This window comes from Diachasmimorpha longicaudata, chromosome 9 (genome assembly GCF_034640455.1).
Source record: "Diachasmimorpha longicaudata isolate KC_UGA_2023 chromosome 9, iyDiaLong2, whole genome shotgun sequence".
Taxonomy (NCBI): domain Eukaryota; kingdom Metazoa; phylum Arthropoda; class Insecta; order Hymenoptera; family Braconidae; genus Diachasmimorpha; species Diachasmimorpha longicaudata.
In genome coordinates, this window is record NC_087233.1 from 5454633 (window position 1) to 5478340 (window position 23708).

At 40.0% G+C, this 23708-nt stretch overlaps 6 protein-coding genes across 14 annotated transcripts; 3 read left to right on the plus strand and 3 right to left on the minus strand.

The window, feature by feature from the left end:
- Window positions 1-40: 40 nt before the first annotated feature.
- On the minus strand, window positions 41-9565 carry LOC135166173 (ubiquitin-like-conjugating enzyme ATG3). Its single transcript, XM_064128238.1, has 6 exons — window positions 9231-9565; window positions 2563-2719; window positions 1928-2116; window positions 1495-1749; window positions 1072-1349; window positions 41-934 (listed from the first exon to the last, which is right to left on the minus strand). The coding sequence occupies exons 2-6, from the start codon at window positions 2632-2634 to the stop codon at window positions 772-774; spliced, it is 957 nt and encodes a 318-aa protein (XP_063984308.1). The 5' UTR covers window positions 2635-2719; window positions 9231-9565; the 3' UTR covers window positions 41-771.
- On the plus strand, window positions 3258-5656 carry LOC135166146 (uncharacterized). Its single transcript, XM_064128191.1, has 4 exons — window positions 3258-3633; window positions 3942-4586; window positions 4698-4865; window positions 5029-5656. Exons 1-4 carry the CDS (start codon window positions 3258-3260, stop codon window positions 5274-5276), a joined length of 1437 nt encoding a protein of 478 aa, XP_063984261.1. The 3' UTR covers window positions 5277-5656.
- Window positions 5209-9255, plus strand: LOC135166130 (carnitine O-acetyltransferase-like). 4 transcript variants are annotated; one of them, XM_064128153.1, is made up of 9 exons: window positions 5209-5306; window positions 6146-6179; window positions 6245-6379; window positions 6712-6847; window positions 6966-7138; window positions 7317-7947; window positions 8027-8476; window positions 8633-8770; window positions 8949-9255. In XM_064128153.1, exons 3-9 carry the CDS (start codon window positions 6252-6254, stop codon window positions 9144-9146), a joined length of 1854 nt encoding a protein of 617 aa, XP_063984223.1. In that variant the 5' UTR covers window positions 5209-5306; window positions 6146-6179; window positions 6245-6251; the 3' UTR covers window positions 9147-9255. The 4 variants fall into 4 exon arrangements, with proteins under 4 accessions (XP_063984223.1, XP_063984220.1, XP_063984221.1 ...); XM_064128150.1 differs by lacking the exon at window positions 5209-5306 and adding an exon at window positions 5836-6028; XM_064128151.1 differs by lacking the exon at window positions 5209-5306 and adding an exon at window positions 5901-6028 and having other exon boundaries at window positions 6118-6179.
- Window positions 9566-9647: 82 nt separating the features above from the next.
- On the plus strand, window positions 9648-16184 carry LOC135166128 (endoplasmic reticulum chaperone BiP). Of its 3 annotated transcripts, XM_064128147.1 has the most exons (7): window positions 9717-9898; window positions 9993-10140; window positions 10346-10565; window positions 10796-11028; window positions 11138-11373; window positions 13592-13672; window positions 13832-16184. In XM_064128147.1, the coding sequence occupies exons 1-7, from the start codon at window positions 9774-9776 to the stop codon at window positions 15675-15677; spliced, it is 2889 nt and encodes a 962-aa protein (XP_063984217.1). In that variant the 5' UTR covers window positions 9717-9773; the 3' UTR covers window positions 15678-16184. The 3 variants fall into 3 exon arrangements, with proteins under 3 accessions (XP_063984216.1, XP_063984217.1, XP_063984215.1); XM_064128146.1 differs by lacking the exons at window positions 13592-13672; window positions 13832-16184 and adding an exon at window positions 11780-12002 and having other exon boundaries at window positions 9648-9898; window positions 11138-11449; XM_064128145.1 differs by lacking the exons at window positions 9717-9898; window positions 9993-10140; window positions 10346-10565; window positions 10796-11028; window positions 11138-11373 and adding an exon at window positions 12491-12647 and having other exon boundaries at window positions 13526-13672.
- A 183-nt stretch (window positions 16185-16367) lies between these two features.
- Window positions 16368-21236, minus strand: LOC135166139 (RNA-binding protein Ro60-like). Of its 3 annotated transcripts, none has more exons than XM_064128170.1 (3): window positions 21149-21236; window positions 18802-20351; window positions 16368-18629 (listed from the first exon to the last, which is right to left on the minus strand). In XM_064128170.1, the coding sequence occupies exons 2-3, from the start codon at window positions 20331-20333 to the stop codon at window positions 18497-18499; spliced, it is 1665 nt and encodes a 554-aa protein (XP_063984240.1). In that variant the 5' UTR covers window positions 20334-20351; window positions 21149-21236; the 3' UTR covers window positions 16368-18496. The 3 variants fall into 3 exon arrangements, with proteins under 3 accessions (XP_063984240.1, XP_063984242.1, XP_063984243.1); XM_064128172.1 differs by lacking the exon at window positions 21149-21236 and adding an exon at window positions 20624-21123; XM_064128173.1 differs by lacking the exon at window positions 21149-21236 and having other exon boundaries at window positions 18802-20364.
- Window positions 21237-21755: 519 nt separating this feature from the next.
- On the minus strand, window positions 21756-23573 carry LOC135166188 (protein SLC31A2-like). Of its 2 annotated transcripts, none has more exons than XM_064128256.1 (3): window positions 22823-23573; window positions 22192-22418; window positions 21756-22074 (listed from the first exon to the last, which is right to left on the minus strand). In XM_064128256.1, the coding sequence occupies exons 1-3, from the start codon at window positions 23086-23088 to the stop codon at window positions 21911-21913; spliced, it is 657 nt and encodes a 218-aa protein (XP_063984326.1). In that variant the 5' UTR covers window positions 23089-23573; the 3' UTR covers window positions 21756-21910. The 2 variants fall into 2 exon arrangements, with proteins under 2 accessions (XP_063984326.1, XP_063984327.1); XM_064128257.1 differs by having other exon boundaries at window positions 21756-22014; window positions 22823-23538.
- Between the last annotated feature and the right edge of the window lie 135 nt (window positions 23574-23708).

Consider the following 23708-nt stretch of genomic DNA (forward strand, 5'->3'; position numbering starts at 1 on the left):
ATTGTTTACGTAAAAAAACAGAAATTTGACACGAAAAGAGTCCTCTGATCCATAGAGCTTTATTCGATTTCATGTGATCATTCTATTTCATAAAAAAAAATATATATCAACAATGTGGCTCGAGGCATCCAATTCATTATTCATGATTACAAAGCAGACGAAGAATAATACCAGTGAATACAAACGAGAAGTTAAATCGAACTTTTCCAAGCTTAGTTAATAGTGAGCGTTATTATTCTGAACGAAGCAATGTGTGACGATGACACCAGTGGCAAAGTGGTAAAATGTTCCAGAAGAGAAGAAAATTAATTAATTTATAAAATAATGAAAACTAACCCTTGAACCCTAGGTTTATAAAATTCGCATTGAAATACTTAACTCTCAATCAACAACGGTTGAATATTAATTAAATAATTAAATAATTAAAAGCGACGATTTAACAAAAAAAATTAAGAGGCGGTTTCCACCGAGAATTTTTCCAACCGAAAGCATTACCATCCCCTCCTAAAATCTCTTGACTACGATATAATCGCTCAATCAAAGTGATTTCCCTGATACCGATTTTACCACATTTCCACCGAAACGACAATTCCGCTAGAACGTAATTAACACTCGATAATTCATGCTGAACAAAATGCTGAGTGGTACAAATCCGTAAAAATGTATTTTCTCCCAAATCACGACGTGTCCTGTCAATATTGATTGAATATATCTCGCCAATCAGAGCAGCTACTCCCCCTGTCAAGGATTCCCATGAAAATGGATCCATAATTAGCCCCACGTCGAGAGCATGAAATTTTGAGTGTAATCATACTCGATCGTTGGGATAACCGATTGCACAAATTTAAGGAAAATTATAAGGTACATGTGCACACCCAACTCACCACCACCTTCCATCACTGTTTCTATTATTTTCTTCATCACTTCTGCATGTCTAGATAGAAAGGGAGAAGATAAATGTTTGTATAAGAAGAATAAAAAATTAATATTTCATAAAGAATTGAAAATCTGCTTTTTTAATTAAAAAGGAAAGGTCAGTTGTTTCTAGATAAAATTCAGTTAATAACTCACCTGCAGGGATGAACAGACGCCATCGGCGGTCCCGGCAAATGGGGATGAGTTTCCATAGTCACTGTCTTTTTCGCGTGATCCTGACTGACATCTTCATACATCTCCTCCACCGTTAGGGGCTTCTGGTTCTCATCGTAACCGAACAACCACAGTCTCGGGGTCTGATAATATTTATCATAAGTTATGTGTAAATCGTACGTTCTCGTGTGAATTATTTCGCCCTCTGGAAAATTGTCTCGTTTCTCTTTCACTGGTTTCTTAGTGCTTTCTGCTGCATACTGCAAATTACCAAAATAAATCATTATAAAATGACCTACTAATTAATATCGTGTCAATCAAAATCTAAAAATTTACAGAAACCATTAAAACATATGTACTTTTGTCAATATTATTTAAAAAAGTCCTCTTCATAAAAAACTGTACCTTGTCCTGCTCCTCGAGCATTCCACTGACTTCGAAAGCCTCCATATCAGCAGCTTCCTCATCATCCTCATCATCGTCGTCGGCATTATCCTCTCCAGGAGTTCCCGCTGTTGGCGACTGAGTATCGTCCAATGTCATTTCTGATACTTTCTCATCAATACCCCCAATACTAGCGTCGTAGTGATGGGTATCAACCCACCCACCCTCAGGGTCATCTGCTTCGATTATACGTTCCTGCTCATCACAGTATTCAATCTGCAAAGAATTTCCTCTTCAATAATTCTCTCAAACCCTTTATTCACGTGCACGGATTCGCCCAAAAAAAAATAAAAATTTGATTTCTTCTTAAAAAAACCCGTCCAAAGTTCTCGGACTCTGGACTTTGAAGAAATGCTCAGACCCCAGACGATAAATTCAAGGAACTCGTCATCACCTGCTTGCACCTGCGACTGCAGGGAACATTCCTCGTCAACAAGAACTGCTTCTTCTTAGGTAAATACGACTTGGTCCTGTCCTCATCCCCTGTGGCCCACTGCCAGGTCGGACAGTGATGCACCAGGTGATCACCAGCAGCGACGAACTCCTCGGGGGTCAGCACTCCAGTCTCCCTGAATTTACTTTCCTGAGGGGAGCCAGATCGTTTAAACGACGATTTCATTAAATTGATAATATTATTTGCAAATAAATCACAATAAAAAATTAATAAAAATCATTTGTAAAATTCTGTAACTTTTCTCAATTTATCTGAATTAAAATGTGGCATTATAAATATTGAAACTGTAATTATCGAAAAGTTAATTAAAGAACTCAAATAAATTCTATTCCTCTCTACATAATTATTTCTTCTCACTTTTATTGTTGCAAAAAAGTACACAATGACATAGGACATTTGTAAGCCTTAAAAAAATTTATCCAATAAACAATTCTCTTAAAAAAATATTCAAAACACCGTCAAAATTATTCTCTCAATATGGCGATAAAATAACAGAATGGCAACTTCAATTATCTAGCGAATTGCCAAAGATTTTTCTTTATATTTCCGTTCCTGATGATGCAGTGATGACTTACCTTGAGGACAGGGGTTAGGTACTCGGCAACTCCTAGAGCAGTGCCTTTCACTGAATTGATAACACTCTGCATATTCCTCGTAACAATTGTAATCACTCTACGGATTCACACAACCAACGACTGTCAAAAATTGCCAATTCACTTGTCTCAGAAGATCCTGAAAATCATAACGAGACTTTTGACACTCCCGGAGGCAGTGAAATCGATCAGTGTGTACGAGACAACGCGCACATGGATAGAACGTCCGCAGGAGTGTTGGTGATTCACCACAGGAAGGACATGATGACGAATAATTAATCCACACGCGACGATTATGTATCAGCAGTTTGGTTGGAGTGGAACAAGAACGATCTGTCGATTCCTCGTGTCAATTGGAAATTCGGTTGATAGACGCTGATTAGATAATGATTCTAATCACAGGAAGCTACCTCGAGTCGAATAAACTGTGCTGTGTCTGTGTAGAGCAGCGGCCATTTTGGTAACGTCAGAGGGTCGATCACCAATGAGTGATGAGCGGACAATTCAGGAGAATTTGAAATTTAATAATTTGAGGTTAGGTTGGATCGTTCAAGGAAAACAATCTCCTGGTGTACATAAATTTTTGGAATTGCATTCTTTGGTACCGTGTGATGAACAAGTGCTTCAAATGCGATGAAATATATTTTCCATGAGGCAAAAATTAATGTACAAGGAAGATGAGCAACAAAGGGAAGAAATTGGCGAACCAAAAAAGCTCTTTTGCCAGCAGCACTCCTCTGGGATCGACCCAAGCTGATCACCATGTCGACGGATCCATAAGTTCTATAGAATTAGTTGACAGTGGAAAGACATCGAAGAAGAGAACAAGTCCTGGGATAACCAGACATGTGTCTTCGTCAAGAAAAAAGATCCCTAAGAATCAAAAACTGTTGGGGACTGATTTCTCCGACGAAATGGCCAGATCCGAGGACAGTGGAGATCCCCAAATAGGAAAACCTCAGCTAATACGGCGTAGAAAGACTGGCAAGCGAATGAAATCAGTGCATCAAGTGCATCAGGAGAAGAAACAAAAGGTGAAGGGCAGTCGAAAAGGTAAGGAGTTCTCTGCGATGTCCAAAACGGCGGAATTTACGTGGAGACTATTTATTATTTATCAAAAACAGCTGAGTTGACTCATAGAGAAATTTTTTAATTTGCAAATTTTGGGAAATAATGAAGGATTTTTTGTCAAGGCCATCAGTTATACTCTCGGATAAAATATCATCGATAAAGATATCGATGTCACGATATATTGATGTCAATATATTGTAGAATAACATATATTTATAGAATATATTTTTTCTAGATCCGAATTGCTGAAATAACACGAAAGCATTTTTGATTTCCTCTGATTTCCGCAGAGCTTCCGGTGAGGGAGCCCGAGGTCATTCGTGAGGCTGGTCAACCCATCCCCGACGTTCACTACGTAGACAAGGACAGATTATTTTTCCGACCTCCTGATCATGAAAAAGACACTCACCCAGTGGATGAGGATGACATACGTCAAGTCCTGCATCATGATGTGTTGGATAAGGGTAAGGAGAACGATCCAGGGGTGGGTACTAGTGTATCGAAGTCCTGGAGACCCAGATCAAAGCCACCTCATCAGAAAAATCGCTCCCACTTGCTCCAGACCCTGAAAAGTGACGTCATCAGAAAAATTGTCGGTGAAATTAAAACGACGCCCTGTCCGCCTATTGAACGGAGTCCTGGAGGGCAGACCGGATCGACTGGTCTCGAAGGAGATTATCCAGAGGTAGCTGCTGAGGGTGAACTTCCTGCGGCTGTCGAACCCTTCGTTGGGAGGAAAATTCCGGGGGAAGATGTTGATCTTGGGGCGAAAATTTTTGTCAGGACAATTCGTTCGGTTTCTGAAGACGTCGCAGGGGGGGAGGAAGATAAACAGGAGGCTGATTTCACTCAAGAGCATTCGGAGGATGAGGAAATGTCCAGCATGGACATGGAGAGGGCGTCTCTGGAGAAACAGCAGGAGTGGATGCAAAAAAGTGAGTTAATGGAAGAGCCAATCGATTGCATTCAATGAATCCTTTCGATGTTCAATAATTTCGTAATTTCTTTATAACAACCGATTTTTTTAATTTCTCTTTGTTATGAAGTTCAGCAGGAGATTTGTGCTGAACACAAGGAACATCGTGGGATCCTCGATATATCGCTGATCAATCGATGGCCAGTGAGGAAGAGAACATCCGCAGAAAAGTACAGAATAAAACAAATTGTCGGCTGTGCCCCCATTGTGAGGAACATCGGATGGCTCACGTACCACAGTAAGTTCCTTTTTAATATCTGACATGCCTCATTATGCATAAACTTAAATGAGACGGTGGTAATGCCAGTATCGTTCTCTCCATAATCTTACAATTTTCCCAGTCTAAAAAAATATCAATATATTGAATCATTTAGTATCTCTGTTTGATGTTCCACCAACAGAATTTGCGGCATATTCTTCCCCCAGTGGCAGCAGCATGACCGACGGGGAATCGCCCTGGGAGTCGTCCCCAGGAAGCCGACGAACAACGAAAAGTATTGCATCTGAAGGGAGATCTCATCCGAAGAAGAGAAAGGATAGTGAAGATAGTTCGATCGTCAGATCGAAAAGGAGGAAAGTCGCTCGAATATTGGAGTCCTCGGACGATTCCGAAGGGACCGGGAGTGGATCGATATTCAATCGAATGTGAAATCGATTTGTAGTATCTTCCAGGAGGACGGTTAGGAAATTTATTGAAAAAAATTGCGTTGATTATTTTTTTGTTTTGATTTTTTTTCGTTTTCGAAAAAGAGAGAGGGGCTGATTGATTTGTTCGTTTTTGTTACTTTTGTTATCGTTATCGTTTGTTCAATTATATCATCTTTTCCGAGTGGAAGTGTTGTTATCATTAAAATGAAAATATTTGTTTTATTTATGTGAATAAATTGGTACTGGGCTTTCTTTTTTAATTTATAATTGAAAATCCAACATGAGTTGGAGATATTTTTCAACAGGTGCACCTAGCGATCTCTCTGTGTTACATTTTCCATTGCCCACAATTAGAAAAATAAATTATTGATCTACACAGGATATTCTATCGACATCAAGTGAAAGTATCCAAAAATTAATTAATTTCTACTAATCAGTCGTTCATACTCATGTTGGATTTTTAATTATTCATTCAAAAATAAATGATAAACCAACGTAACATGTTAAGCTCAGTACAAACGGGACTAAACCTCATACAAACGATGGAATTAGTTCATATTATGAAAATAAATCATCGGTTGGCTCTCCCTTACAAGTGATTATTGAACTTGATTGCTCCGACACAGCAGAAACTGTACAAAAATAGTTGACTCGGAACGAGCGTGATTTCTGTGCGTATAGTGTGTGCACATAGAGCAGTCGAAATGTCAAAGGTGTTACGAGTCCACCTCAATACCTCAATGTTATTCCACAGTATGTAAAGCAGTTTTTATCAGTCACTATTGCTTCGTTATCGTTATTAATCATCGCCAATTGCAACTGAACATTTCCTTGTTGATCAGGTTAGGTTTTCATTGAATTCTGTTGTAGATCGATATCTCAGTGTCCAGAAGACCCACCATATGTGAGTATCAATTATTTCGACATTAAGGAACCAGTGGAACTCAATTTAATTAATTTTCTTTGTAGATTCAACATGGGATTGACGAAGAGTGGAGGTCAGATGATTCACACCAGGAGACTCACTTCCATTCAGCTGAATCAACAGGAACTGCCTAAACAACCGGTTCCTGATCTTCATGAGACTGCTCATAGATATTTGAGGTAGGGTATTAAAAAAATTGAACTTCAATTTTCTGATCTGCCTCATTCTTAGGTTTTTTTTAATCGACCATTCAGGAGTCGAGTTGAAGGATTTATTCAGTTGTGTAAAAAAATGTATTGCATTCTTTGGTGATCGAAAAATAGCAGAAAACAATCAATAATTTTCACAAATGAAAAATTCATTTCACTTCAAATGATTTTTGGGAAAATCAAAAGAGAAAAAATTCGAGTGTTCGGATCCTCATGGAAACTCATCCTCAATGGAATCCACTTATGTCAGAAGCGATTAAACCACATTCCTCGAATGGTTCTTAATTAGAAATTATTTTTAGGTCATTGAAACCATTACTAAACAATCAGGAATACTCGAAAACCGAAAAAATAGTGCAGGATTTCATTAGTGAGAGTGGACTGGGTCCAAAATTGCAGAGAAAATTGCAGGAACGATACGAAAAGACTGACAGTTGGGTACAGTATTTTTAATTTTTTATATTAAATCGAGAAGGCGTCATAAACATCTCGAACACAAAAGAATTTGTTAAAATCCATCAAATCCTCTCAGCATTAAACGTTTTTTAATCGCCAGATGAATGAGTGGTTCTTGAACGCTGCCTACCTGGGATATCGAGATTCTGTACTCCTCATGTCAAGTCCTGGGACCGTAGGACCGCCCCAGGACTTCAAATCCCCTGAGGATGTCCAGAAATTCGCTGCCCAATTGATCATCGCCGTTTCCACTTACGATAATTTAGTAAAAAAGTAAGACAAAGATTTTTATCCATAAAAATTTTGGATTTTTCCTTTCTCAGTTTTGAATAACCTTCAAAATTTTCCAGAAAATTCAATTGAATTTCTGGAAATAACAAAATTTATTCGCAATGTATTAACTTCCTTTTTTTTTATTTCTCCGATCACGTGTGAACCTCTTTAATTCTAGAGGCGATATGAAACAAGAGATGGTCGGTAAGACCCCCCTGGACATGCAGCCCTACGCCCTGATCCTGGGCACCCACAGGATACCAGGACTTCCCCTCGACAAGCAATTCCACACCGACACATCCCGCCACGTCATAATCCTCAAGAACCAGAATATTTTTAAATTACCGCTCATCGATGCCAGTGGAGTTCCCCTAACTGAATCGCAACTGACTGCCGCCATCAAAGACATCTTCGATCGCTCCACGAGCCCGGGGATCCCTGTAGGAATCCTCACAGGGAGCCCCAGGGATACGTGGGCTCAGGACTTCGAGGTCCTGAGGGCTATTGGTGACAATTCAAAGCTGATAAAAGACATCGAGGAATCTCTGTTCATCGTCTGTCTGGACAGGGAAATTCCTCGTGAAAAATTCGGGGGGAAGAACATTTCCTCGGTGAGGGCTAAACAGGCCCTCACAGGCTTCAGTATTGACAGCAACTCCGGTAATAGGTGGCATGACAAAACATTGCAGTTTATTGTTTCTGAAGATGGATTCGTTGGGACTGAATACGAACACAGCCCTTGCGAGGGTGGGCCCATTGGTGTTATTCAGGACTTCGTTCTGAGATATGTCGATAGCAGGAAGAGTTCGGTGATGCCTCGAAATATTATTGAGTAATTTGTTATTTTTTTGATTTTTTGAGGTCATGTTTATATCTTTCTTTTGACAGGGCTCAAAAAATTCAGGACAGGACGAGGTATCGGGATCACCTCGAGATTTTCCGAAACCTGAACTCCTGAAATTTGAAATCAATCAGGGGATTGAGAGATCCATTCAAGAGGCGACGAAATTTGTTGATGGAATGTGCAGTAAAATTGATATGGAGTGTTTCACGTTCAACAATTTTGGCAGTGGGGAGATCAAGAAACTCAAGATGAGTCCAGACAGTTTCATCCAGACCGCCATGCAGGTGGCTTTCTTCAGGATGCATGGAAAACCCCCGGCCCATTACGAGTCCGGGGGACTCAGGAGGTTCAGGAGCACTAGGACTGAGGCAATCAGGTCGACCAGTGTCGAGTCTGTGGCCTTCGCTCGGATTATGATGACAGGGGTGTCCAAGGGGGAGAAGAAAGAGGCTCTGGTGAGAGCTATTGATGCACACAAGAGGATCGCTGGGGAGGTTAGTCAAGGGTGTGTCGAAGTAGATGTCTTTTCGTTGGACAATTTTTGACTTCAATATGTGACACGAAATGTTTGGACTTTGTGATTATTAATATTATGATGGAGCTGATGAACTAATTAATTCATTAATTGGGTTATTTTGGGTTTATACTAGGCGGTTACTGGAGCTGGAGTTGATCGTCACCTCTTCGGATTAAAAATGATCGCGAAGGAAGAAAAAATAGAACTTCCAGCTCTTTACTCCGATATTGGATTCACCAGGAGCTGTCATTGGAATCTGACATCGAGCCAAGTAATTAAAATCTCACTTTTGTTATCTACTACCCTTGAACTTGATTTTATAACGTTGAACTCCAAGCGAAGTTGTACAGAAAAATTGAGTGATTGATTGATTGACTGAGCAATGAAAAACTAAATTTATGTTTCTTCAAACAAAGCTTTTTACGCACATCTACAATTTATTGATTTAGGTGCCTTTCAAGACTGCATCATTCATGTGTTACGGACCAGTCGTGGAAGATGGTTATGGATGTTGTTATAATCCCAGACCAGACGAAATATTCTTCGCCTGTTCGTCATTCAATTCGTGCAAAGAAACTTGCACAAAAAAATTTGCTGACATGTTGCGACAGGCCCTCTGTGATATGAAGAATGTCGCCACCGATTGATTGTTACGTTATTTTATACATTGCAAACAGATATTTTGTTAATTGTCAGGGTGGAGGAGGGTGAAAGATTTTTTAGAGATTTACCTATTAATAAAGAGTCTACAAAGCATCCATGGCCTCAAGAACCTTTTTTCCTCCTGCATTTGTAAAATGCATTATCAAGAAATGTTGTTGAACAACAATACAATGTTTACTGCACCATTTTATTAGTTATCCACCACTAGAAAACATCACTGTATATTCCTCAACGTTGCAGACAGTTTCTAACCTCTTTTAGTCCCTTAACTACTATTTATCTACTTATTTTCCACAAATTACTTTATATTTTCGTAATAATCTGCAACTTTCAGTAACAATGCAACAAATTTCGTCTAAAGGCACATTTGTCACTAAACTCATCACGAATCCCACACACACACACGCACACATCCCGAGTTCCAATCGCACTAATGAGGGAATGAAGCTCCCAAACATAACCTCAAATTTTTTTTCAAACCTTGTCGCCAGTCCAACTGCACGTGTCGATTCGCCTTAAGAGTACATGTGACGAGGTGAAAAATAAAAACAGTGGGTGAAGGCTAAAAAGTGATTTCCCGGCTAAATATTAAAAAAGTAAAATAAATAAACATGTCTGATGAAGTCATAGCAAAGCACAGACTCCACAGTGGGATATTTCATCCCCTCCTACGTCAGTGGCAGACGAGAAATGTGGAAATTACTCCCGATAACATCATGTACCCAATATTTATTCTGTAAGTGGAGGGTACAGCACGAAACCAAACTGGTCATTAAGTCTGTTCAATAAATTTTTGCAAGTAATCGGAATTAATGGGGATTTTGGCGCAGGGATGAACCAGATGCTAAGGATGAGATATCCAGTATGCCAGGAATATTTAGATATGGGATCAATCAATTGAAATTAGCCCTGGAACCGCTGGTAGCCAAAGGATTAAAGTCTGTATTGCTCTTTGGAGTAATTAATAATGAATTAAAGGTAGTAGTTCATTTCATTTCGAATTGATGACTCGGATGAATGAGAAAATTGATGAGAACGTTTGAATAATTTGGTTAAATAATTCGGCTGGGAAATCTTAAACAAATACTGTAAAAATGATATAGTAAACATGCCTCGCAGAGCAATAGAATTTTTCATTAACAAAATTATTAATCTTAGAACACTGACTGATTGTTTTTTGAAGGATCCTCGGGGAAGTAACGCGGACAGCCCGAGCAATACAATAGTCCAGGCATTGCCCCGGTTGAGAAAGTGGTTTCCTCATCTGGTGATTGCTTGCGATGTCTGCCTATGTCCTTACACAACCCATGGACACTGTGGAATCCTCACCACTGATGGGTTGATAGATAATAAATCTAGTATTGCAAGAATTGCCGAGATTTCCGTGGCATACAGCCGAGCTGGTGAGACAGCCTAATGCTTCACCAATTATTTTATAATTCCCCCCGTCTGTGACTCTTTATTTATTTCTTTTGCTAATTTTTTTAATGAGTGATACCCCAATCATGACGATGATGTTCGTTTCATTATTTTCTGATCCATTATTCCTTCTTGGATTATATCTTATCATAAAAATTTTTTATTGGCATTGATACGGCATCGAGTCAGACGAATTCCATAATTTTTTTTCAAGGTGCACATATCATCGCTCCATCAGATATGATGGACGGTCGCATCGGTGCGATAAAAAAGGCTCTATCGAAAGAAGGATTCGATAACAAAGTAGCAGTGCTGTCCTACTCTGTAAAATTTGCTTCAGGGTTTTACGGACCTTTTCGAGATGCATCCAAGTCAGCACCTAAATTCGGCGATAGACAGAGTTATCAGTTACCCCCTGGCAGCGTGGGATTGGCTGCCAGAGCTGCTGTAATTCCTCTATTTTTTCAAATTTTCTTACAAAACCCTAAAATGTGAAGTAATTAGAAAAATTATATATTTGTTTATACACATTAGCAAAAAAATTATATTATCGTAGGAGAGGGACGTAGCTGAGGGTGCTGACATGATAATGGTGAAACCAGGCCTAGCATATCTAGACGTCGTCAGGGGGACGAAGGAGGCCCATCCTCATCACCCAATTTTCATTTATCAAGTGTCTGGGGAATACGCGATGTTGTACCACGCCGCCAAGAACGGCGCCATCAACCTCAAGAGTGTCTTACACGAGATTCTCCTGTCCATGAGGAGAGCTGGGGCTGACTGCATCATCACCTACTTCACCCCGTTAATCTTGGAGATGATTCACACTCGGAGTAGACTCTGAGGCAGCTGAATTATTATAAACAATGTAGGTATTTTTTTTCTGGAGGGTTTTCTGTAGGTTGAGAAAGAAGTACGTGTTAGACGTCTACTGTAACACCAATGAAAATTAGTTATTATCATTAATAATAATGATCATTATTATTATGAGTAAGATATTTTATTTTTTAAGAGAAAAATGAATTTTGTTGTGAAGCGTTCACAGAGGATTTTTAATAGGGTATAATATCTAATTCAAAATATTAGGTATTTGGTATTTATTGGATAATCGAAAATGATAGAATAATAGAAACAATCTATATTTTTAGAAAGAATTTTCTTGTGGTAAATTTATAACTAAGTCCCTTGCGTTTTACAGATTACCAGAAATGTAGTATTAGCAGGGAAAAGGGAACCTTTGTAACAGGCACTTGAATAGAAAAGTATAGAATTTTTATAAATGTCCTCTGCACAAATCGAGCTGAGACGTGACCAGAACAAATTGCACTCAAACCGATATTTTTTAATTTGAAAAATGAGATTATCGTGTGTCGTAAGGCCTGCCTGAGCAGGCGAATAAATTGGAGTTGCATCGAACCTGATTATGCCTTCAAAATTAAATTTAATCATCCCATCCAACGATGATCCACTCCCCCAACTCCCAATGTCATCAACTTCCAGATAAATTTTATCAAAAAAGTAAATTTGTTCGTCTATCTCCAGAATTGAAGCCACAGCAATCCTCTGTTCCAAGTTTTGTCTAGAATCGATCCTAAATTTGACCTACAGGAACCTCCCCATTGCCTCTAGACACAGTCATCACCTTACCAACAATAAATGATCCATCGACCCCCTCCAGATCAGAACCTCTCCTCGAAATGATATAAAACCGAATAAATTTCTAGAAATTGCCTAAAAAATTATCGTCCACCCACAGCATCTTCTTCGATCCTCTCGAAATTTCTCTCTCCACATCTCGAATAATCCGGCAGACGTGGGCCAATGGTGTGCGGACACCGGTTGTCCTACTCTCGAATCAGAGACGATATTTCCGTTGCCACGTCGATATTTCAGCCAATGAGGGCAGGCCACGCCGAAATCTGCCCGTTAATATACTCAGGGCTGATTTCAGTCAGCAGTCAGTTAGATACCACACATCGTACGAGTCAAGTGTTCAAGTTAAAAGTGACTTGGGTCCTCTGTGAAATTCTTTCACAATTTCTACGTGAAATATATTAAACTAAACGGTAAATAGAACTCCCTTGAACGTGTGAGAATTTTATATTTGAGAAGATTATTGGGCTTTTTGAGGTGTTCCTGAGACAGTCGATTTTTTTTCCTCTGAAAATTTGACGAGTGCCACGTATTCCTGTACCGTTACATTTCCCGTTGTCTCATTCTCAATTCATCATCCAAGGACTTGTACAGTATTCATGGAATAATATCTTCCATTTTGTTAATTAATCGAGTCGATTGTTTGCGCAGACGATGACTTTTGTTTGCGATATCCGTCGGTGTATTTCACATGCCGGTAGTCGAATTTCGTGGATTTTTAGAGGAACAGAATATTACTCAGTTGTTCAGGTCTAGTTTCTGTGATTATCGGTCACGAGAACTTTATCAAAGTCTCTGGGGAAGACCTTGGGGCTCATATTGAGAGTTATTACCGACATTTTCGAGTTACTCGAACATTCTAACCCGTTTGGGGTGTGATGACTGTCTCGAGTTTTCCGCAGCATGTGCTAAATTCCAACATTTTCGCACTATTGTTCGTTAATTAATTTTTAATTGAGAAGACTTGAATTTCGCCGCTGAGAATTATCATTTTTATCGGTCATCGACATGTGTGACGTGTTCGATTGAGAAATAATCGAACTGTTCTGGAAAATGCGGTTGTAATTTTGAGGAAGGGAATGTCAGGGTTCGAATGTCCTTGAAATATTTATTTGAGAGCACTAAAGAAATATTCAGAGCTTAATTAATTAACTAACGAGAATATGTCGTTGGTATTTTAGTGTTTAGTGAATTTCGTGAATTTTTCAAAGACAAAACGATGAGAGGTCATTTCACTCTAAATTCGGAACGAATGATTCCCCTGATTAATAACAGATTGATCCATTTGCAGATAGAGAGAGAGAGCAGTCATGAAGGGAGCTCTGGTGTTTATGGTAATAGGGCTGCTAGCCATCCTGGCTACAGCTAAAGACGAGAAGAAGGACAAAGGAGATATTGGAACTGTCATCGGTATTGATTTGGGAACAACATACTCATGGTAAGTAACTAGATACCTTCCATTATTGAACATGATACAAAGATGGGAAAATGACTAGATATTGTAAAAAGTTTGTCTCTCTGAGTTCAAACTATCTCTTGTTTTCTCATTCATCCTTTGTACGAGTACATTTTCTCTAACCGTTCTCTCAACTTCCAGCGTCGGCGTCTACAAGAATGGCCGAGTGGAGATAATCGCCAACGATCAAGGAAACCGTATAACCCCATCGTACGTCGCCTTCACAGCAGACGGTGAGCGTCTGATTGGTGACGCCGCTAAGAATCAGTTGACAACAAATCCTGAGAACACAGTGTTCGATGCAAAACGTTTGATCGGTCGTGAATGGTCCGACCCAACAGTCCAGCACGATGCCAAGTTCTTCCCCTTCAAGGTCATCGAGAAGAACTCAAAGCCCCACATAAAGGTGTCGACGAAAGAGGGAGACAAGGTCTTCGCCCCCGAGGAAATCTCAGCGATGGTTTTGGGCAAGATGAAGGAGACAGCTGAAGCCTACCTAGGAAAGAAGGTGACTCACGCAGTTGTGACAGTGCCAGCGTACTTCAACGACGCCCAGCGTCAGGCTACCAAGGATGCAGGAACAATTTCTGGTCTGACTGTCATGAGAATCATCAACGAGCCAACAGCAGCAGCAATTGCCTACGGTCTTGACAAGAAAGACGGTGAGAAGAATGTTCTGGTGTTCGATCTTGGTGGTGGTACCTTCGACGTGAGTCTCCTGACGATTGACAACGGTGTCTTCGAGGTGGTGGCGACCAATGGTGACACCCATCTGGGAGGTGAGGACTTTGATCAGCGTGTGATGGATCACTTTATCAAGTTGTACAAGAAGAAGAAGGGTAAGGACATCAGGAAGGACAACAGAGCTGTCCAGAAGCTTCGTCGTGAGGTGGAGAAGGCCAAGCGTGCACTCAGTGGTAGTCACCAAGTGAGAATTGAAATTGAATCGTTCTTCGATGGTGAGGACTTCTCAGAGACACTGACAAGAGCTAAATTCGAGGAGTTGAACATGGATCTGTTCCGTAGTACGATGAAGCCAGTGCACAAGGTTCTGGAGGATGCTGATATGAATAAGAAGGACGTTCATGAGATTGTCCTGGTGGGTGGATCAACGAGAATTCCCAGGGTTCAGCAGTTGGTTAAGGAGCACTTCGATGGTAAGGAGCCATCACGAGGAATCAATCCTGATGAGGCTGTGGCTTATGGAGCTGCTGTCCAAGCTGGTGTACTGTCTGGTGAACAAGACACCGATGCCATTGTTCTGCTCGATGTAAATCCCCTGACCATGGGTATTGAGACAGTTGGCGGTGTTATGACTAAGCTCATTCCAAGGAACACTGTCATTCCCACGAAGAAATCACAGATATTCTCAACAGCTTCTGATAACCAACACACTGTCACCATTCAGGTGTACGAGGGTGAAAGACCGATGACCAAGGACAATCATCTTCTTGGAAAGTTCGATCTGACTGGTATACCACCAGCGCCCAGAGGCATTCCCCAGATTGAGGTGACTTTTGAAATCGATGCCAATGGTATTCTCCAGGTGTCTGCTGAGGACAAGGGCACTGGCAACAGGGAGAAAATCGTTATCACTAATGATCAGAACAGATTGACACCTGATGACATCGATAGGATGATCAAGGATGCTGAGAAGTTTGCTGATGAGGACAAGAAACTCAAGGAGCGAGTCGAGGCTAGAAATGAACTCGAGTCTTATGCTTATTCGCTGAAGAATCAACTGGCTGATAAGGAGAAACTTGGGGCCAAGCTCAGTGATGAGGACAAGACCAAGATGGAGGAGGCCATTGATGAGAAGATCAAGTGGCTCGAGGACAATCAGGACACTGATCCCGAGGAGTACAAGAAACAGAAGAAGGAGCTGACGGATATCGTTCAGCCAATTATTTCTAAGCTCTACCAGGGAGCTGGTGGAGCACCACCACCAGCTGGCAGTGAGGAGGACGATCTTAAGGACGAGCTATAAATGACAGATTTCGATTATTGAATTTGTCTAGTGTATCTCAGACTGAACTTTTGTTAATGCAATTATTATAGCTTCCTGGAGGGTGGGTCGCCCCCCTCAATCGTTGGGGTGCTCCTGCAGTCCTGATTCGGGTGGCTACCCATCGATAGGATACGTTTCCTTCTAGTCGTCCTGGCGAAGGTGGGACTCAGGGCGTCCGAGGGAAGGGTGTAGGAAACTATCCGAGGGACTGGGGGAATTTTCAGGGGATTGAACTGCTGAACATTCCTCGGGACTTTCCGGTTTATTTATTAATGCAATTAACTGTTTTATATATAATTTCATGATGATAAATCGTTCTTGAATGACGTGGGTTTTTTTGTGAGTGAGGAAGAAAAATTTCATGTGTGAGGGAGAGATGCCTGTTAGGAATACATTGATTCATTTGTATACATGAGAGTAAATGACATTCGTGTGGTGTGATATCATGTAACAGTATCACGTTAATAAAGAATTTTTTCAATAAAATTATTTTATTTGTATTTCTTCATTAGTAAAAAAGAGAAACTCGAGTTCTCCATTTTCAATAGTTAAAATAGAACAAAAAACTGAGGAGTCCACTTGCCCCTGCGGGATTAAAAAAAAAATAGAAATATATCAAATGACGTAAAATTAAAAATAAAAATGGGGAATAGATTAACTGACAGGACCTCACAGTAAAAAACATTATTACGTGTATTTTCCTTTGTTATTTGTATGCGTGTAAACACTCAATTATCATTACAAACGAGTAAAAATTTATTGTTATTATGCAACAAACGGAACGTAAATAACAATGTATTTCATTAAACTTTAGATTAATTTTTTTTTTTCATCGTTCAGATATTTACGGGGTTTTTTTTTTCGTCAGTTTCTCTGTCGTTCAGTTCTATCGAAGAATAATTCATTGATCAACATATCCGGCTGTTATCATGATTTGGATTCTCTGTTACTTGGACACTGTTTTCCTCGGTTACGATAAACTTTGACTGTAATATCACAGTATTTGAACAATAATTAATTTAGTTATTAACGCCCAGTCATGTTTTTTTCGTTACTTCAGATGCGGCTATCCAGATTTATCGATAGAATTGAACGATATGTAAGTCTAAAAACTCTTTGGAGCTAATTGAATATCACAGTTGTAGAAATTTTCATCAGTTTTTTTTTCCTGTCAGGGCTTTTTTATCACTCATTCGCAGTCACTTGTACGTTGTATCTAGATCACCAAATTATGTCGATTGGTTTACAGAATTAAAATTGTCGGAATGAGCTCTTTATCTTAAGATCCTGAATTATGGCCTTGCGGGATTAAAACGTCGTATAAAACTAAGCATTCAAGCGGAATAATTATGTTCCAAATTAAGAAAATACAATTATCCCCCTCTGTTACATTGATTCTACCCTCCTCAGAGTTAGATACCTGCAATTAAGCTAATTACGCTAGCGCATGTGCGAAGAAAAATCGGTGGAAGACTCAGAGGATTCTCTGAACGATTCTACAAGATTTTTTATGAATTCGGACTATCGAAATGTTCAGTGGAGAATATTTTACGATGTTCTATTGATTATCTCAACAAAATAAATTGTCTTGAGGACTAAAGCTTAATTTATTTTCTCCACTGAATATTTTTCATCGAACATCTGTACTTACAAAACTGTGTAGATACGTTACACATTGTCTTGAAGAAAAATATCTTGAAATAAATAAAAAGTTTAACAGAAAGTCAGCGAATTCATCAAGTCTTTCATCCATTTTTTTTCACTCTTACAATTATCGTCTAATTACACGCCTGTTTGATACATCATTATGAATGTTTTCATACCAATGCCAGAGCTGGACTTTTTAATACAAATGAGGTCAAAATTTACTGTTGTAAAATCCAGTATTGACTGGCAGATTGTCCAGTTCTCATGCATTTCTTTTGGTAATAATTGCGAAATGTCGAATGAGGATAAAAATTTTAGAAAATATTTTGTCCCGCTCTGTCCATTATCAATCGACGTATTATTGACAGAGAACGATATCATCACAGGATATCCAGCACTTACAACGTAAAAGAAAGTATCGTGAGTAATTTAGTATTGATTGTCAGGAAATACCATTAAGTCAGATTCAGTTTGGAAATAATAATAATAATAATAATAATAATAATGTATATGAAATTCCAAACCCGGCGACTCTTTGATTGGACTTTAATGCCTATTCTTGAGTTAAAAATTCATAAAAATGAGAAACGTCAAGATTTCCCTAAAAATTGTGCATTTCAGCTAAAAAATTTCGGCAGTATGAGCTTCTCTGTCAGAAAAACATCACGAATATCCTCCAAACGACAACAATCAGCATTTCTTAATTCTTTGCAGCAATGGCAATGAAAAGAAATAAAAGCGTTGAACAATATTTAGCTCGTGAATTCAATAAACATATCACTACTAGCTAAATTAACATTCTGCTTAGTTCTTCCATATTGAAGACACTACCAGCACCGTGCAAGGATTATTATCACTTAGTACTAGACTTCACTCTAGTGTTAGTAAAGTGTAAAATCAGGAACACTATAAATATCTGCTCCAGCTCAAGAGTCAGAACATGATGGATGGATTCCAAATGTCCATCAATTTTGTTTGGGAATGATTGAACATAAATCAATTTTTTGACCTAGTGATTTTGAAAGTTTTTGCGTGAGGAAAAATTCTCGTTTTTTCGAGGGTTTTTCATTTGCTTTGTACCTGGTGATGATCTAAATGGCCTGAAGAATAAGTTGAATGCAGCCAACGAGAGGAGGGCCTCACATTGACAGTTAGAACTGGTGTCTGGCGAAGGCTTCGATGATCCTGGGGACGTGGACGTCGAAACCACAGACGGTTAGAACGTCACTCACGTTTCTACCTTCCATGTAGGTGGAAGTGGAGCCAACGACCCAATTAATTAATCTAAAAATTAATAATTAATTAATTAATCATAACATTGGCATAGAAGGGTTTGTGTTGACTGGTCCATGGGCCTAAATATTTTCTGATAATTTTCCCTGCGATAAAGTGACCAATTTCTTCATAAATATTCCGAGAAGTGTCAACTTGACCTCTAAAAATCCTGAAAACTTACCTCGTAGTAGGGAGATTCATCTTCTTCTTGTAAAGATCCATGGCCCTTCCAGTGAAGTCATACTTCTCCCTCATCTTATCCACGACATTAATGAACACATCGTACTTCCTCCTGTGATGGGCAGCCCACAGCATGGGTTTACCAATATTCGGTGGTCCAGTGGACCTCGCCTTGATCTTCTCAACAGCCTCCACGAAAGTCGCATTTTTGTCTAAGTGAACAGACCTAGCATTGAGGCCCTCAGTCCCAGTGAAAGTGGAGACAGTGACTTTATCGTCAGCCCTGAGGAGTCCAAGAGCAAGAACGCAGGCTGCCTCCACCACCCAGGGTCCACTGGCCTCAACAACGGCCCCCTGACAGCCCTGAGGTTTCCTCCATCCACCAGTGCTCACAATTATCAGATATTTCAGACCCGTTGGCTGGACATTCGAGAAAGACATATTCAGAGCCAAATACATGGCGTCAATGATTCGCATATCAGGTCTTGGAATTCTCTTGTGCTTCAACTTGTTCTTCCTACCAATGCGTCTCTTGACCGGCATGGGCACCCCATCGGGGTTCTCGTAAGTTTTCACCGCGAGAAGTAACACCGAGGGACTGATCTTGGACTTGAGTACTTGATCCTTATCCATCAAAGCAGCGATAATTTTCTCTGCTATCTGTGAGCCAGTTGCAAGGAGTCCAGCGTTCTGAATTCTTTGGAGATTCTGTACGATCGAGGCCAGGTCCATCGTCTCGACGAGAGCCTCCCAGACGTCGGGGAACTTCATCAGATCGGGATTAACGTGATCCAGGGTGTAATGGTGAAGTCGAATGAGGCCAGCAGCTCTCACGGGATCCTCACACTGTCTGAAGTCCTCCACTCGTTCCATCAGCTCCAGCACTTCCCGAGCTCTGGACTCATTCTCAAACTCCAGTTTCGCCTTCTCCAGACCGAAGACGATATATTTGATGACAGCCTGAACGTCGGGAGTACATCCCTTCGTCACTGGATGTGACAGCTTGATGATGTCCTTGTGACTCCAACCGTATCTGCTTTTCAATCTCGTGACGCACTCCGCTAACGTTTTCGAGCCCTGCGAGAGGTACCACTCGTTCACCGCTGTTCTCCAGCCGTGGCCGTAGCCGTGTCTGGGGATGGACTGTTGCTTGCTCAACTTCGAGGCGAAGGAAACGAACAGGAGGAAGTGCTCCGGGCTCTTGCAGTGCTGGGAGAGGTACTCGTAAGCTGCACGTCGGAGGCTCTCGCTCTTCTGTTGGCGAGCCGATGCCGCCAGGGCGAACATCAGGTTCTCCGGCTGGTGAATGAGACCAGAGGACAGGGCGGATTTTATCTTGTTGAGAGGGAGGAGCGCGGTTGCGGGGGAGCAGGAGAGATCCTCCAGGGATGGGAGCTTGTCCAGAGTGAAATTCGTGGGGTTCGTCCAGGTACCCGAGTGGTACACTGGGTATTCCTTTCCCACGAAGAGGTAGCGCGTGAAGCGACTCTCCGGGGTGTCATGCTCCGTGGAGGTGATTGATTCTACTGCCATTTTGGAGGTCTGAGGTACCTGGGGGATTATTCTGTTAGATTTTTGGTTAGTTACAAGGGGGTTCTATGGAGCTTTGGAGGGAGGGTTTAATAGTTTTGTTCTAATAAAAATTCCGGAAGTTAGTCGCACGTTTTCTTGACCGGAAATGTTTGATGGAGAATGTCAAAGAAGGAAACATTAGAGGTGGAATTTACATAACTTGTTCCGTTAGAATATTTTCTATTGAAATTTTTCAGTGATTTTCTCAGTTTCGTGATCCCAAAAATTTGAGGTTATGTTTGCATTGTTACCTGCGTGATGAGAATCAAAACCAGTCGATATTTACTATCATACGTTTTCGTCAGTAAATTAAGACGCAATAATTCGCAAAACTTATCACAAAACTCTTCAAAATTCACTGTCACCAGGATATTTAACTCCTCGGCGGAGAGTTATTCATGAAAACAAACATCAGATGTTGATGTGTTTCGTTTGAGATGTCTTAAAGCCCTCGTCGAGACGTAAAAAAATTATAAAAATTTATTTCGCTGACTGGAAACTTCAGTCGTGGGAGATACCTCACCCGATCGGAATCAGTGAAAAATTAGAGGGAACCAGTGATAAATTGACAGTTCAACAGCAACAGAAAGTCGCTGTATGGCATACTAATGTTTGACGCGCGTCAAGCGCCACTTCGTCCCGTATTCCTGACGACTTTCAATCCCTTCGGAGGAATATTCTCTTGTGAAAATTATCAGGATTACCGGACGTTATTTGTGAAGAGTTAGGGTTGATGGAGTGTCACAGGATATTGAGGAAAAATCACCACTTCTTACTTTTCAGAGTTATTGAGACTGGACAAGGGGGTCTCGTTAGCTCGCCCGAAAAGGCGAAACTGAACTATATATAGTCTACCCTGTGGAAATACCGGAAAGTCGGCTGAGACTCCATTATTCGGGAACATGAGAAAGAGAGACAGAATGCATACAATGGAGAATTATTCCCTTCATTTGCCAATTTAATTGTTCAGAGATGAAAAAAAAATTATTCGATTTTTGTGGGGGGTTTCTGACGTATTGAAGACGTCTCATTTTGCCCCAGTCTCCTCATCTGTATTAAACTAATTAGATTCGGTATTTTTCAAATTTTAATTTCATAATTAAAAACCATAATATTATCGATTATGAGTTGTTTCTGTAAAATTTCTGAGTTCAATTTTTTTTCATTTTTCAAATTGACGATGGGATTGATGTGAAAAAATGTCTAAAAATTAGAGTTTAGGCCAATGATTTATGAGAAAATGGAGAATTAGATGAATTAAAATTTTGTTAATCAATGCAGCCCTGAATGTTCATAACTAAATGGAAAGGAAATCAAGAAATTGAGGTGAAGTTGACGTTAAATCCGTATTTGTCAGAAGGGAAGGAAAGGACAACGAAAAAATCACGTAAAAACGATATTTATATTTGTCCAGATAACACTCATCAATATAAAACAATCTGTTAAAAATCTCCGCGATAACTTTACTGTATCAACACTTAATTTTATCAGTCCAAATTCGTTAAAATTGAGCACAAAAGGGTCCGCCGGTTGGAGACTCAGTGGATATGAACGTCTGCACTGACTTCTGATGGCCCTTGATCCGAAATAATAGCAATTGTCGACTGCTGGCTTTCACCCTCAGACGTCTCTGGATTTCCCCCTAGAACGTCAACGAACTCAGCGATGTGGTACAACGAGATAAGCCACTTTTCCCTACTGACTATTAACATAGCAAAATGTTTATTGTAAAATTTTTCGTGGAGCCAATTGGGTACCACAGATTTCATGTCCCTATCCAAACTCTCCTGTCATTCAACCTGATGACAATAGTATTTACCAGTGCATTCTGACTCACAGGGCACGTCTTCGTACCTTCGACGAACCTCACTGATATTCAGAGCTAACAGAGTTGGCCCAAAAATGTGATATCCAACAGCAGCACCCGCTACCAATGCCAGAAAAATATATCCGTTATAAGTCATGGCTGCGAGCATCATTATGTACCCGAGGGTAACGTGAACTGCATAATGAACGACTTCCATCAGCCATCGACATAATGCCTGACTGGAAAATAGATTGACATTAATTCTCCATTTTGGAAGAATTTATGTTTCACTCCATCGAAAATGGCCTCGTGAATGATATAAAATCGATAGAAAATTCTATTGGATTTCTATTGAACTTTTCTATAAAATTTCTATCCAATTTATTTTACTTTGATAATTTTTCGAGATTTTTTTCGGTTCAATTTTTCCCATAAAAAATATATTTCTGTTAACAGTTAAAACTGTTTTGTAGAGTCTCTTTGTCGACTTTGCTAATTAAATTGATAATTAATTGAACTGTAAATGATGACGTTTTGTGATTAATTGAACTGTAAATGTGGGAACATTTGGGCTAAAATAATTCTATAGAAAATACGTCGGATTTGGAGTTAATTAAAACATAAACAATCATTACTGAATTACCAACGATATCCCCTATTACCAGTGAGACCTACTGGCACTAAATGGTACAACAGAGATGAATTTTCATTAGCACTGGATCCACTGGCAGCAACAGCTGCTTTATTCATCTGATGGAGTTTTATTTGAAAGGTTTTCATCGCCTCGTAGGTGATGGCCAAGGCAATCAGACCCAGGCAAGTCGCTATCACACCCCAGGTCGTTGTGACATTGTACCCGGGGAGGATAAAGGGACTGAGTTGGGTGCCAAACCAAAACCACATGTGCATTTTTATTTACAGAATTTTCAATACTGAATCACTGAAAATCAATGGACCAACTGCATGACGTTGATTTTATTTTCAGTCAGTCCTCTGACATATGTTTGAGGTTAGGAACTCACAGTGGGAACTACTGGACTACTAGTAACACCCGTTCCGCTGATAAAACGACATTCTTATGGCCTTATGACATGTAGCAATGTTGACAAAGTCCGATGCATTTTGTGATAATACTTAAAACATCACCTAGCTTTACCCCAGTCACGGGGTGTAATTGACTGGGACAAGACCAATGAGTTTTAAAAAATCGCAGGCTAGTGGTGGAGGGACATTTATCCCTTGTCCTTTGCTGAAGGATATGTCCCCCCCCAAAAAAATGATCAGGTTCATTGGTCAGGTTCGATTCTCGGAGAAATCGGTGAAAAAAATGGCGACATTTGGATCCTTGTCGCAATGCAATTAATTGTTGGTCTAAAAAAGCTTTACAATTCGCAGGCCAACGTTTTTGTTTGAACAAAATACTTCTACTTCTGACTCAAGTTGTCATCGAACCTTAATTTAACTCGACATCCTGTGTAATGTTATTTAAATTCTCTAAATATGACATTTTTTGCATATGAAATCATCTT

Excerpts from the sequence above, each read along its gene's own strand:
- LOC135166139 (XM_064128170.1), bottom strand. The coding sequence starts at position 20,333 with ATGGCAGTAGAATCAATCACCTCCACGGAGCATGACACCCCGGAGAGT. Across the intron at positions 18,630-18,801 it reads ATGAATCTCCCTACTACGAG|ATTAATTAATTGGGTCGTTG; the intron begins GTAAGTTTTCAG and ends ATTAATTTTTAG.
- LOC135166188 (XM_064128256.1), bottom strand. The coding sequence starts at position 23,088 with ATGCACATGTGGTTTTGGTTTGGCACCCAACTCAGTCCCTTTATCCTC. Across the intron at positions 22,419-22,822 it reads GGTAATAGGGGATATCGTTG|TCAGGCATTATGTCGATGGC; the intron begins GTAATTCAGTAA and ends TCTATTTTCCAG. Across the intron at positions 22,075-22,191 it reads CTGTGAGTCAGAATGCACTG|TCAGTAGGGAAAAGTGGCTT; the intron begins GTAAATACTATT and ends CTATGTTAATAG.
- LOC135166128 (XM_064128147.1), top strand. The coding sequence starts at position 9,774 with ATGTCTGATGAAGTCATAGCAAAGCACAGACTCCACAGTGGGATATTT. Across the intron at positions 9,899-9,992 it reads ATGTACCCAATATTTATTCT|GGATGAACCAGATGCTAAGG; the intron begins GTAAGTGGAGGG and ends ATTTTGGCGCAG. Across the intron at positions 13,673-13,831 it reads TTGGGAACAACATACTCATG|CGTCGGCGTCTACAAGAATG; the intron begins GTAAGTAACTAG and ends CTCAACTTCCAG.
- LOC135166146 (XM_064128191.1), top strand. The coding sequence starts at position 3,258 with ATGAGCAACAAAGGGAAGAAATTGGCGAACCAAAAAAGCTCTTTTGCC. Across the intron at positions 3,634-3,941 it reads GGTGAAGGGCAGTCGAAAAG|AGCTTCCGGTGAGGGAGCCC; the intron begins GTAAGGAGTTCT and ends TGATTTCCGCAG. Across the intron at positions 4,587-4,697 it reads GCAGGAGTGGATGCAAAAAA|TTCAGCAGGAGATTTGTGCT; the intron begins GTGAGTTAATGG and ends TTTGTTATGAAG.
- LOC135166130 (XM_064128150.1), top strand. The coding sequence starts at position 5,980 with ATGTCAAAGGTGTTACGAGTCCACCTCAATACCTCAATGTTATTCCAC. Across the intron at positions 6,848-6,965 it reads ACGAAAAGACTGACAGTTGG|ATGAATGAGTGGTTCTTGAA; the intron begins GTACAGTATTTT and ends TTTAATCGCCAG. Across the intron at positions 7,948-8,026 it reads TCGATAGCAGGAAGAGTTCG|GGCTCAAAAAATTCAGGACA; the intron begins GTGATGCCTCGA and ends TTCTTTTGACAG.
- LOC135166173 (XM_064128238.1), bottom strand. The coding sequence starts at position 2,634 with ATGCAGAGTGTTATCAATTCAGTGAAAGGCACTGCTCTAGGAGTTGCC. Across the intron at positions 1,350-1,494 it reads TGCTCGAGGAGCAGGACAAG|TATGCAGCAGAAAGCACTAA; the intron begins GTACAGTTTTTT and ends GGTAATTTGCAG. Across the intron at positions 935-1,071 it reads GCGTCTGTTCATCCCTGCAG|ACATGCAGAAGTGATGAAGA; the intron begins GTGAGTTATTAA and ends CTTTCTATCTAG.